Source organism: Dicentrarchus labrax, unplaced genomic scaffold, assembly GCF_905237075.1.
Source record: "Dicentrarchus labrax unplaced genomic scaffold, dlabrax2021, whole genome shotgun sequence".
NCBI lineage: Eukaryota > Metazoa > Chordata > Actinopteri > Moronidae > Dicentrarchus > Dicentrarchus labrax.
Window position 1 is genome coordinate 8,879,338 of NW_026136714.1, and position 13,894 is coordinate 8,893,231.

The 13,894-nt window shown below is 43.0% G+C and overlaps 1 protein-coding gene across 1 annotated transcript in view; it reads right to left on the minus strand.

Moving 5' to 3' along the window:
* The window catches only part of ank1a (ankyrin 1, erythrocytic a), an 89,526-nt gene that overhangs the window by 27,807 nt on the left and 47,825 nt on the right, over positions 1 to 13,894 (minus strand). Inside the window, exons 3-19 of the mRNA XM_051421431.1 lie at positions 7,397 to 7,498; positions 5,073 to 5,171; positions 4,559 to 4,657; positions 4,194 to 4,292; positions 3,823 to 4,008; positions 3,589 to 3,687; positions 3,393 to 3,491; positions 3,184 to 3,282; positions 2,749 to 2,946; positions 2,543 to 2,641; positions 2,347 to 2,445; positions 2,132 to 2,230; positions 1,682 to 1,879; positions 1,463 to 1,561; positions 1,267 to 1,365; positions 959 to 1,156; positions 729 to 827 (exon numbers count right to left, since the gene is read on the minus strand). Coding sequence (XP_051277391.1) covers positions 729 to 827; positions 959 to 1,156; positions 1,267 to 1,365; positions 1,463 to 1,561; positions 1,682 to 1,879; positions 2,132 to 2,230; positions 2,347 to 2,445; positions 2,543 to 2,641; positions 2,749 to 2,946; positions 3,184 to 3,282; positions 3,393 to 3,491; positions 3,589 to 3,687; positions 3,823 to 4,008; positions 4,194 to 4,292; positions 4,559 to 4,657; positions 5,073 to 5,171; positions 7,397 to 7,498 — 2,070 coding nt within the window. The remainder of the gene's footprint in view (positions 1 to 728; positions 828 to 958; positions 1,157 to 1,266; positions 1,366 to 1,462; positions 1,562 to 1,681; positions 1,880 to 2,131; positions 2,231 to 2,346; positions 2,446 to 2,542; positions 2,642 to 2,748; positions 2,947 to 3,183; positions 3,283 to 3,392; positions 3,492 to 3,588; positions 3,688 to 3,822; positions 4,009 to 4,193; positions 4,293 to 4,558; positions 4,658 to 5,072; positions 5,172 to 7,396; positions 7,499 to 13,894) is intronic.

Below are 13,894 nucleotides of genomic sequence, written 5' to 3' on the forward strand. Positions count from 1 at the left end.
GTCTTAATGACCTTTTAATTTGAACACATTATGTGGATTTTATCCAATTTGAAATTTAATGGTTCATGAATATTACATAAACTAATGGTTCAAATCCACACAGTAGAATTGTTTTGAGAACAGAGGAGTGATAAACATTGTATTCAGACTACAATGTACGAATAAACAAGAGAGGATGCAATTATGTCTTGTGTACGTGATGGGAACAATAACAATAACACTAATAATAACTTATCTAGTACGAGAGATCTAAAACAAATGCTAACACCTATGTAAAGCCGAAAACGCTCTAATCCGGTCATGACTGTGTCTTATTCAACTCTTGGTCATTCTTTGGTTTGTGGTGCTGTTGTATTGACAACAACATCATATAATTCTACACATAAATTAAACCTTACTAACTATTAATCTGATACAGCTCCATGTCAATACACTGTAGAGCTGCTCTAAGCTGCAAGGAAGTTGAAGGGATCTGAGCCCCTCGAGGTTCAGCCATGTATTGATGGTAACATGACCCTCTCCTATGAGATCATCAGGCTATTTATGCTACATGTTACTTAGACACTATCTGCTATGGGTCAAAGTGGATGGCACAAATAGTTTCTACACTGATAAGATGCCGACAACCCTGCAACAGCTCAAAGTGAAGCTCTCTCAACTTGAATAGTTCAAGCTATTGTTTTTTTTCGTACTATAATAGGTTTGCCATGACACTGAAAAGTTCTTACCCGCGTGGCAGCGTAGACAGAAGCCCCTTGCTTCACCAAGATATCTGCAATGCCAACATGTCCTTCCTGTGCCACGAGATGCAGTGGGGTTAACCCACTCTGGGGGCAACAAGATTCAGAAGACAAAGGTCAAATACAGCAAAACACAGAATAAATCAAACCCAAGTAATAGACCACATAAACTACCTGCCCCATAACAGTCATTCTTTAATCATCTATATGTTTCTTGCCTTGTTTCCAAGGTTGACATTGGCCTGTTTGGAGATGAGCAGGGACACCATGTCGGGCCTTCCTTCCTGCGAGGCCAGGTGGAGAGGTGTGACTCCCTGCAGTGACTCAGCATTGGCTGAAGCCCCGTACTGCAGCAGGCTGTTAGCCACCTCCACCTGGTTCTGCTTGGATGCTATGTGGAGGGCAGTGTAGCCATTCTGGAGCACAGACATGAGTTGTGGTTAGAAACAATATATGTATATATGAATATGTATATGAATTATAGTGAAGTATGTATGAATTATGTGTTTTTCTCTTTTTTATTCACCCTGGCAGCACTGTGTGGCGACCCTCCCTTGCTGACAAGCAAGTTAACAACATCCAGGTTGTTGTGATGTACGGCAACATGCAGCGGAGTTAGACCATTCTGCAAAAACAGAACCAAAAGTTCACCAGACTGGTCAACAGATCAAACACAGCTTTATTAATTCTCCATACAATCAGGCCCTTTATGCTTTTCTTACCTTCCCAGCAGCATTAGGGTTGGCTCCCCTCTCCAACAACAGCTCTGCTACGTCCACCTTGCCGTACTTTGAGGCCACATGGAGGGGAGTGAAGCCTTTCTACAGAGGCACCAGGGAGAAACACAATATCAGATTAGAAAACATCTATTTGGTCTGATAGTTTCAAGACATACAAATGTTAAAGCAGAAAGCAACGAAGGGTAAGCAGGCCGGCTATACCTTAGTCATCTTGGTCTGCTGAGCCTCCATGTCCAGTAGGATGCGTACGGTTTGTACATGACCTTCCCGGGCAGCAATGTGTAGGGGTGTGTGGCCTGCTGTGGTGGTGGAGTTGGGGTTGGCTTTGTGCTCTAGCAGCAGCTTCACTAGCTCCTTGTGTCCCATCCGAGCAGCACAATGGAGAGGGGTTTGGTCATCCTGGTCAGGGAAAGGAGAGTAGTAGAAATCTAAGGTGCTGCATGAAACTCCAGCAGTAAATTGCCTTCTCTATTGACTCCACTATGATCTCACACTTGTTACATTAACAGTAATATGAAGGTGTGGTGTGTAGGAGGGAAATTAGCATGTGGATTGCTAAATTGCATGTGGTTGCCACGAATTAGTTGCTGAACCTTCTAAATTAACACATAAATGTATCACATGATTGTGTGAATAGTGTGAAATCTCTACCTTGGCCTTGGCGTCAACCGGCGCTGAGTTCTGCAGTAAAAACTCTGCCACCTCATAGTGTCCTGCCCGAGATGCCATATGGAGAGGAGTCTCCACTTTCTACTCATACACAGAAAGACAAACCACACACTCAGATGTATCACAATGACAACATCACCAATACAGAGCTAAGTCTGTTATCTGTGCCCGTCTTGAGATTTCAGAAGGAAACTCACCACATTGGAAGCGCTGGGGGAAGCTCCTTTCTGCAGCAGGATCTTCACAATGTTGAGATGACCCATGAATGATGCCACATGCAAGGGGGTCAGGCCCGACTGTTCAGAATAGGAGAATAATATTACAAATGCATGACAATCATATTCAATACAGTAATGAGCTGTTATTGTCAGCCCTTTTGTCCTGTTGCCTCACCTCAGTCACAGCCTCTAATGATGCAGAGTGTTTAAGCAGGAGATCCATCACGCGCATGTGGTTCTTTTTACAAGCAATATGCAAAGGAGTGAAGCCATTCTGTAAAAAACAAAGTAACGATTATCACCAATACAAAAGATTAAAAGCAACTTTGTCTGGTCTTAATTAATCAATTGACTGTGTGTTAGTGTGTGTTTGTTACTAACCAATGCCCGAGAGTTGGGTTTGGCGCCTTTGTCCAGCAGTACTTTCGCCATGCGGTGGTGGCCGCAGTGCGCCGCCACATGCAGAGGAGTAAGGTGGTCCAGTGTGATGTCATCAATCTCTGCGTTGTACTGCAGGAGCTGCTTGACGCAGTCCATGTGGTCCCCCTGTGCTGCCATGTGGATTGGAGACAGGCCATTCTGCAAAACAAGAAAAATGTGTTGACTCCCTTATCCTTTGCAAATCAGGAAGGAACTTGTCTTGTGGTACAAACAAACTGAGGTAAACAAGACGCAGCAGAAAGAGGATTCTATAGCTGTGTTTGGTTGATGGATCACAAATGTTCACATTTATTTACTTAGAACAACTCACTGATTTGCACTCATTTAAAACTAGAGAAGTTACACATTTTCTTTACTTGTGTCTAGGTGGATTACCTTTGTCTTTGCCTGAATTGGGGCTCCATGGTCCAGCAGAATCTCTATAATCCTAACATGGCCATTTCTGGCTGCACAGTGCAGAGGAGTCAGCTCATCCTGGACAGAGAGGATTGTAGGTGATTTAGTTAATGATGCATCAAATTAGAAACAAAGACAATAAGGGAATCAAAGATTTTGTGAAACAGTAGAAAAGATGTCTGCTGCACCTTGGTCTTGGCATCAATCTGAGCCCCTCTGTCCAGCAGGAGTCGGACCATGATCACATTCCCCCGCCTGGATGCAATGTGCAGAGGAGTGATACCATTCTGCAGATAAAAACAGATGCACTTAGACAGGACCACACAAGGAGAACAGACAGCAAGGGCGGAAAATAACCTTCCAACAACATTAGTTATTGCCTACCTTTGGGGTGAAGTTGACATTGGCTCCTCTATTGAGCAGCAGTTGAGCTACGTTCAAGTTTTCATAGTGTGCAGCAATGTGGAGGGGTGTGAATCCGGTCTGCAGGGACACATTAGGGTGAGAACATGTCACTCTCATTACATTTGCATTTTAGAAAACAAGGACACCAAACGCAGATGTCCACACCTACTGTACATGTGTACAATCATTATCCACACAAACACACACACACACCTTGCTGAGTACATCAGGATTGGGGTCGTTCTGCAGAAGCACTGCGGCTGTGCGTGTATCGTCGTTTCGTGCTGCAATGTGCAGCGCAGGGAGGCGGACCTTTCCCTTGGTGCCGTAGTTGATGAGCAGGGCTACAACATTCTCATGTCCCTGCTGAAGAGCCACGGCGAGAGGAGTAAATCCATCCTGCAGCACACAGAAGAGAATTAGAAGCCTGGTTGACTGGTCTCATGGAGAGAAAATGAGAGAGATGTGAGGAGAGAGGCTTATGAGAACGAAACAGAATGGAAACAGCGCGTCTGGATCAGCAAGGATGGGATTGAGGAATTTGGGAGATTCGTCTTTCAAAAGTTCTCTCAGTTCTTCAGTACCTCAGTAGGAATGCTCTGATTGGCTCCGTTCTCCAGAAGAAACTTCACAACCTCTAGATGGTTTTCTTGTGCAGCCATGTAGAGTGGAGTGAAACCCTTCTGTCTCAGAGAGATGCACGACAGACACACGCGCACACACACGCACAGCAGCAGAGGAGACACAAACACAGCAACAGAAAGATAGGAAGACAGTCACAAATGCACGCATAAGGATGTACACAAAGAGGAAACATCAACACACAGAAATATAGGAACAAAGACACATGTTAACAGATGGAATTGTAATAGATACTACAATGGCTTCACAGTAAAGTTTGCGTAGTGTATGCTGTGATCACCGCAGTGAGAGCAGCACGGAGTCTCACCTGGGACTGAGCGTTGACATTGGCCCCGTAGTTAACCAGCTCTGTGACCACCTGCTCCTGCCCTGCCAGGGCTGCAATGTGCAGGGCTGTGTTCCCTTTCTGTTTAAACACAGATACATGAGGTTTATAGGTGCAATCCCACATGTATATTCAAAGTGCATGTTGTTTTTGGACATTATATTGATCCAGCTGAATAGTGCTTTATTTACATGTAACCACGTTTAACAGGTTAAACAAATGGCATCATTTTACATGTATTAATGTCAATATTAAATCAGGAACTATCCATGAGTAAGTAATGACAGTACATATTGCAGCAAGTATTACATGCCAACTTTAAATACTTTTACTTAGGTTTAGGTGTTTTAATGAAGAAAATGTTAAAGGAATAGTTCAAGATTTAATCCGTATACAAATTGACACATTGAGGCTTCACAGCAGGTTCTGTGGGTGACAGAAAGTGAGCTCTGTGATTCAGTTAAGATTGCAGAAAGTTTTAGCAGGGTGGTTTTACCTTCGTAGTGGTCTCCAGCACGATTCCATTGTGGAGTAGCTCTAGTACCATTTTGACATGGCCTTCTTTCGAGGCTAGATGCAACCCGTTTAGCCCATTCTGAGTGAGAGAGCAGAGTACACCTCATACTGAAGGGTCCTAAACACACCATCAATGCAAAAATGTCCTAATCTAAAAGAAATAACCACACATATACAAACAAACACACGTATGCCATGCCAGCTGAAACAACTGGGTTTGTATCACAGTGACTAAAGCAGGCAAATACTTACACTGGACACCATGCATGCAGTACTCTCTGAGTGGCCATTAGCAAAAACAATGTCTACAGAGATGAAAATCAGGGTGTGAACATTTTCATTTGATTAATGATGGTGAGGGGAGGAGGAGGGGGAGGAGGAGGACGGGAGGGGGATGGCAGGCCGCTGGTCTCGTGGCTGGGAAGAATACGAGCCGTGTGGGATAGGTCTGACCTCACACAGCCTTCCTTCAGCCGCACAGGACATGTGAGGTTGGACCTTTCCCACACCACTGATATTATTCCTCTGAGTGGGGAGACCACAGCACACCATCACTCTACTGCAGACAGAGAAGGGGGGGGGGCTGGAGGCGAGGGAGGGAGGCCATAGAGGAGGAAAAAGCAAGAAAAAAAGGGAGGTGAGTTAGAAAACAGTACGTAAACAGGAGGAGAGAGGATAGTGGAGCAGCTGTTAGGTGCAGAGGGATAGAAGAGGAGGGAAAATACAATAAGCGGAGGGCAGGAGTGAGGCAGTGTCCTGTAAGTGAGTCATGTCAGAGGTATCCACTCCAGACAAGGAAACACAACTGCCACAGTCAAGCCTCCACCTGGCCAAACTCCCATCACTCTGTATATACAGCATCAGAACTAACAGTCACACAACCAGAATGACAATCTCACCACCTCGGTTTAAGTGACAATCCACAACTTCTCACTGTATCACTGGACTAATTTGGAAGGTAAATAATCAGTGCCACTACAGTGCAAAGAAATGTGTGTGCAAATGTGTCGCCTAATTCAAGTGAAAACAGAATGTTGTAGATTATCACTTTAACTCGACACAATTAACACCGAACATAGAAAATAACATAATTTCAGATGATAAACATCAACCACATTAATGAAGTGAAAGAAGAATCCATGTTGCAAGTCAAAAACCTTCTGTATTTCTTCTTGTAATTATATCTTTAATCCATGAGGTGTCTCCCTTCATCATTGTGAAGGAGTTTACCAGTAATGGCCACTGTACTGTGTCACTTCACATGAATACATCTGTTGTTATGTGGGATTAGTTAGAGGCCCGAAAAATAAGCCTTATAGAAATCCTGACAGAAGCATTACCAGCAATAATTACAAAATGGTGAGGACAGCATAAGTGAATGGAAAGGGAAACCATGACTACGTTAGATTAATGAGCCAGAGGAATCTCTCTCTCTCTCTCTCTCTCTCTCTCTCTCTCTCTCTCTCTCTCTCTCTCACACACACACACACACACACACACACACACACTTTTTTGGCCAAGTTTCAGTAGCCCGAGGGCAGCGGTCCTAGCCCACTAATGCTGCCTCTTCATGGATACTCTGGGAACAACCGTCGGAGTAAAGGAGGAAGGATGGAAGAGACAGGGCGAAGGAGAAGCCCCTGCCCCATTTATCACCTTCCCTGGAGACCCTGGAGACTCTACCTGCCACCTTCAGCCACTGATTAACAGTCTACTTGAGCATGCACATACAGTACAGTGAATGACTGAGTGCACAGGCAGACGGAGGGGCACATAACAGCACAGTGATCAAGTCAGACACGTCATGCACACTGGAAACTCAAAAACACATTTATATATAAATAATACAACAAATGGTGAAATACATGGTAAGCTGTAGGATAAACATGTAAGCATCAGATAAATTAAAAATCATTTCACTGTTTGTAAATGCCATTAGCTAAATTGTACTGACTTTTCCATTCACACATTGGTGTTCTTTTTTTGAATGAGACGTGGGCAGTGCTACCACATCCTGATTTTCAATTGACAAAGCAGATATGAAGACAGAAAACTAAATCCTAGCAGGATTTGACTGTGGGCCATCAGTGGCATATGAATACTCATAAATACTCAGATATTTCTGTTTTTCTTCTTGCCAAACACTATAACGCAGTACAATAGAAGACCCGTTTTGCGAGTAAGCAAAACTGCCTGACGTGAATAAAAAGCCAAGAGTAGTATAAATAAAAATGACGGGCTTGCACTTAAATGAGCTTGGCCTATTTCAACCAATTCAATTTGGGCAATGTGCAGCTCTCTCACCTGATTGGCCGTATTTATATCGATGCCATTTTTGATATGGTCCAGGGCCTTGTCCAGGTTGCCAGAACGGGCCGCTCGGAGAAAACTGTTGCCAGCATCTGCCTGCAAGCGGAACAGAGACAGGGAAAGAGGAGGGGGATAAGGGATATAAGAGAAAGTGAAAGACACATAAAGTAGAGTAGAGAGGGAAAATGGAGAGGGAGACAGAGATTGGTTAATATTTATTTAGAGCCATTTGAAGGACTGAAACCGTAAGTAGTAGTAATCCATCAGCTTTCCTCTCATGTCACTCCGCCCTTGAGGTTGTTTTGGACAGTGCAGTTTGCAAATCTGCATCTTGCACCTTGAAATGTGTGTGTGTTAGAGGGTGCGGTCGGCACGCATGTAAAAAAGTTGACTCCTCAAACTCCCAAATAACTCCAAAACAAAACCTGCCCAGAAGTCTATCCCCTGCTCTGTTCTCAGGTGATAGGGCGAGTGTGATAATACCGACAGCTACTGGAGTGTCGTGCCAAGCAGACTGTTGGCTCTTTGTCTGTACTCTGAGTTTATGTGCATGTGTGAATGAAAGGGAGATAAAGAGACACAAGGTGAATGGAGAAAGGAGAGAGAGAGAGAGAGAGAGAGAGAGAGAGAGAGAGAGAGAGAGAGAGAGAGTTTGGTGAGTTCTGGCTCACGGGCCGACACATGGCACGTCTAGTGTTTTTGTCTGTGTTTTGTTTGTGTCTGAGGGCTTCATGCCTCTCCCAGGCAGGCAGGGGTGCTGCTGAAACAGGATCACTCATGCGGCACTGGGGGAGAGCGAGGGAGAGGAGAGGAGGAGAAGCAGGAGCGACCGAGGGAGAACCACAGGGAGAAACTCGACTGCGGCAAACCCTGCACTTTTTCATTTCATTTACATAATCTCCTCTCTCCCCCATGCCCATCCCCTCCCTACATCTAACCATCTCAACATGCTGGTCAGGAAAACAATCAGCCAACCAATCACAAATGTAGAGAATACATTTATTTATAATCCTCACATGGTAGCAAATTCTGATCCAAAAGAAAAACACCAAAAGCCGCCATCACACACACACCAAACCAGCTGCTTTTCTCAACTTCATAACACACTGCTTTAAGCTGTGTTGTCTATTGTTTTGACAGGGTTGTTGGTCCTCTTTTGACAGAGAGGGAGAGAGAGCCTGAGTAAAAGAGAATGGATCCACATGCCTGAAGTAGAGGCATAGCAACAAATGACACAACACACCCTCAGCATGACACCAATGGCACAGCGCTGTGCAAAGAGAGAGGTCACTTTAAAAAAAAAAGGTAGGGGCGATGGCAGGCAAACGGAAAACTCTGAAAGGAAAAGTTGCTTCCAGCTGATTGAAGCAGCAAAACATCATCTGACAGTCTGTGATTCTTCTTCCTTATATCTGCTATAGACAGGAAATTTATACAATGGCAAAGTTTATACTTATCAGATGAACTTCACACAGAGTCCAGCCTTCCTGTGTGTAAAGTAATAAATCCTGGGCTTTTGTGTGAGTACACTGACTCATGCGGAGTGCCACTTGTCTCTGAATCATTGTCACCCTTTCCATAAGATGTTTTTGTTTTTAAGCTTTTGCTCACAGACAATTGAGAGGCATACTACTCTGCAGTACAAAGCCTCTGAGTCACACTCACACATGCTGACAGGCAAAACACTGATTTTCACATTCCCACACACAAAAAAGAAAAGTAAAGCACAAAATTGGATTTAGAAAGCTACTATATGAATACTTTACTATGAAGATAAAGTAAACACTTAAAATAAAAGGTATAAGAACACAAATGAGCAGCACGTATTGTAAAGTCGAGACTAATATCTCTAGTTTGGTATTTTCAGTGTCTCAGTTAGCAGTTTTATTTACTCACAGTTGCCAAGCTGTCTTGGGAAGCCATGTTCTCCCTCTCCCATAGACTCCCTCATTCACTTTCACTTTGAAGAAGATTAAACCCCACAAACCTCCTCCCTCTAGACTGCTGCAGAGCAACAAAATGACCCCAGTACACCTCCCATTCACACACACACACACACACACACACACACACACACACACACACCTGTTACTGGAGTTACGATCACCATACTGAGATACACCATCCCTAAACAGCACAAATCAATCTTTGTGAATTTATGGCTGGAAACCCAACTGTCTGCACAAGTGTCACAGAGGAAAATTAATAAAGGAAGACTCGACAAATTCTATCTTTTTATGCAGGTATCTACCTTCTGTTGCGTGAAATGTTTGCAGACTCTGTCATGGTGACACAAGAAAAATCCTTTCATCAAAGTAGGAGCAAATACAGCTGATGCAAAGACACACACACACACACACACACACACACAAACTTAACACTATATACATGGTCCCACAGCAAAATGGTGGCATGGTAACAACATGGTGACCCTGACTGAGGCCCCTCTGCTGGCTTCCCACTCCCCCGGACTCAGTTCACTGCCCCCCAGAAAACAAGCCTGTTGAAGTTTACAAGGCTACACAGACTCACTCTAGAATCCCCCAGACAGACACGAGCTAAGATGTTGCTGGTTACCACAAATTTACTTTTCTGGTCAGTCCTGCATTTTTATGTCTGCATGTTTCTATGTGTATCTGCTTGCGTCAAGGAGTGAGTGTGTGGCGTTGTGAGATAAGGATGCAACAGAACCACACCCATCCACTAACTCAGACATAAACAGGTGCAGTGCACATGTCACAGTCTAAAAATGTTCTGTGGTAATTCCTCTGCTACATCTTGGTGGACTCCAGCATGTTTTAGATGAATGTGTGTCTCTCTGATTATTCCCGCAGAGAGCAGACAAGCTTCGGGCTCCGGGGCTGAGGAAAAAAATTGAGCGAGGACATTAATCATACTGTTTGGAGCAACAGAAACAGACAATAACCTGCTCCACACTTAACATTAGCAATATCAACACACACTGTCGTGCAATGTGCGTGCAACTGTCCTCAGGCTTAGACAGTGCAAGGCTTCTCATAATGAAGCTCAAAATTACCAAGTCAAATTATTCCCCTATCTCATCACAGAAAATCCTCTGCCCTGAACTCCCCTCTCTTCGTCTTTATCTCAGCTTTTCTTTCCTGTTGCCTTATATCCCTTCTCTATCCCTTGCTTCTTACGTTCCTCTCTTCTCTCTCTCCCCCCTTCGCTTGCCTCCTCTGCTGGCGCTGCAGCAGACAGAATGACATCACCACCCTCGCTGGTGGACTGCAGTGTTTGAAAAACTCAATGTATACGTATGTGTGCGTGTACGTGTGCATGAGGACATGAGATATGCCTGAGATCAACACCCCGGCCATGAAGATCCTCCGCAACGGAAGGCTACAACTGAAGGATCATCATTTTCACAAGAGATCGATTGCGTGTTTCTTTCACATTCAATTCTGAATCAGATTGAATGTGTGTGTTTGTGTGTGAGGGGGGGAGAAATAAGACAATGTAGGGCTTGAATGGGAGGGAAGAAACTGTGTTTGTGAGCTAACTGTAAAGCTCAGGATTTGAGAACACGCTGTTATCTGTCCACAGTGGGCTGTAAATGGCTGTTATAACTTCTGTATGCTATCGCTCCATCTGAATTCAATCTGTGTGTAAACTGTTCCCCTTCTGTCTCTTTGCAGTGGCCGAATGCACACTGTTGCAGGATTACTTACAGATACTGTAATGCTTTATTGCACTGACAGTAACCTCTTTTACAACTGCTTTTGTTGATCAATGTGAAAAAAAAGACCTCGTTTAATCAGATGATCTCTAGAGTCACTAGAACAACAGAGCATCTAACTATTTCAATCATGTCGACTGCGAGTAGAAACATTTCAGGGGGGGATTTGATGTGATTTTAGCAAATGGTGACTCCAAAGGCAATCCCCCACCATATTCAATTATTACTACTATTACTATTTTCCTACAGATGAAGCAGAAAACAGCTTGCTGCCCACTGGCAGCTACAATTTAAGTTCCAAACTTGTGACCCTTAAAATGAAGCAATATGTACTTGTAATGTTCCCATCAAAGGTTAGGGCCTTAATATGGATGTGACATACAAGCACCTCAACCAAAGAACAATTTTTAGAGGCCTTAAGACTTGAAATTTAAACATATTTCCCAAGAAAAAAGACCCCAAAAGAGAAAGAAATCTGCAGAATGTTTAAATATATACAGCTTTTCTTTCAAATCCCTTTAATCATCTCTTGACCCCTCGGATCGAACACTGGATCACTGGTTTAAATATGTCCTGTCCTATACAAACTGTCTAGACAGGTTAGGCTGCGTCTGAACAGGTCTCATTGCTACAGAAGAGGGAGCCAAGACCGTTTTGCTAATGAAATCAAGAGACAAATCCTGGAAGTCTTCCATTGAATGTCAATGGGAGAATCTCTCTGCCAAAGATCCAGGGTGATTTTACTTGGATATGGAACTATTATCTGCCTCAGAGAATCTCAGCCTTTTTATTAAAATTAACATAAAATTCACAATAGTGCCTCTCTCTCTGTCTCTTTCTAACACAGACCCACACAGACACATACACACCCACACAGACACACACACACACACACACACACACACACACACACACACACACACACACACACACACACACACACACACACACACAACAACAACAACATGAATTTGCAGACACAGCACCAGGTGCAAATCATAAATATTTTAGGAGCCACCACAGCTATTTGTACACCCAGCAGAAAGGTGAAAATAAGGTGCATACGTATGTTCAGCATGTCACAAGTCCTGCTTTACTTGCAATAATTTCCTGAACTTTAAACAACATGAATTGTGCAAGCACACCAAACTCTGGATAATGTCTGCTATTTTCTCCCTGCTGAACTCAATATCTTGATGTGTTTAAACTAACAGTGCGATTCGGACGGTTTCTATACATTTTAGGGGAACACTGAAGAGCGGATATGGAAATTACTGCAGAGTGCTTAAACAGCCATTTCATCACCCCTTTTTCTGCTGACTTGCATTTGTTCTAGAAATTGATTTTTTTTTTTTCTTGGGCCTCCATCTCTGCCTTCATCTCTTAGGCTGCTTTAAGAGGTTGAGCAGGCAGCGGGCTGTTTCCGGCTACAGAGATGTAGTAAGTGTAGACCCGTGGGAGCATTCAGCTATGGACACATTTACAGGAAGCAAGCAAGCGGGGCACTGGGATGAAGCTGTTACATTCCCCCACTCAACACTGTCTGTCTGTATGTAAATCTGACTGTCAGTCTGTCTGACCATTTGTCTGTCTGCTTCTATTCCCTGTACATGGCGAAGCGTCTTGTCCCATTTTTACTATTTACTTTCTCACACTCCCAGCCTCCCCCTCCGTGTCCCACTGTTTGTCCCTGCCGCACTCATTGATTGTCTTTATATGTGGCCCTGCTGCAGCCTCTGCGCTTGAAGATGAGATTGTCATGGTTATCGTGATCTTTTGTGGGGGTGACAAAGAGGGTGAAAGCTATAGGGAGGAGAACCTATGGAGGATAGGATCAAGATATGGTAAACATCCTGTGTTTCACTGCAAAGAAACAGTAAATACAGAAAGTAACTGTTTGAACGGACAAAAAGAATATATAATATACAAAAATTTATTTAACTTCTGAACTTTCGATCTGAAATCTATAAAATAAGACAAAACTAGACATTTAGACTTCATACAACCATACGTATGGTTATTTATTAATAATATAACTGATGGTATATCTGCTGCTGCTGCATATGATGCTTCTTTACTGCACCTGCTAAAACTGCTACAGAAAACCCAGTGAAAAATAACTAAGTACATTTATTCAAGTACTGTACTTAAGTAACATTTTAAAGTACCTGTACTTTGCTACTTTGATTGTTATTCTATGATACTTTACCAAACTACTCCACTACATTTTAGATTGAAACTTTTTCTCTAAAAATGCTTTGTTATAGATTAAACTGTAAAAAAGATTAAATTAGCTCCATGTTGACCAGCTACAATATTAAAATTCTGCTTACATGTTAATTCATCAGTAATAATAATCCAGTTATATTATATATATGCCAACACTTTCAAAGGGGACATCCTGCCTGATGAGTACTATAACTTTTGTTTAAGGATATTAAATATATATACTTTATATGTACTTTTATAGACATTTTTAAATGCATGACTTTTACTTGAGTATTTTACACAGTAAAGGACACAAATACTTCTTCCACTACTGCTCACTGTTATTCTCAGTTACACCAGGATCTTCTGACTGTTTAAATTCACCATTGCCTACTTCTTCTCCCATCTTTAAAAATGATGAAATACTGCAAGAAGTGAAAAAACACAACTACTGACAACTCTTAAACTGACTTCAGTTCATCCTCAGAAAGATAAACTACAGTTATTAGGCGCATTTCAACAAGTTGCATCACCTACAGTAAAACCTCAACACAAGCTCTCTTTCTAGTACCCCAGGTACACTG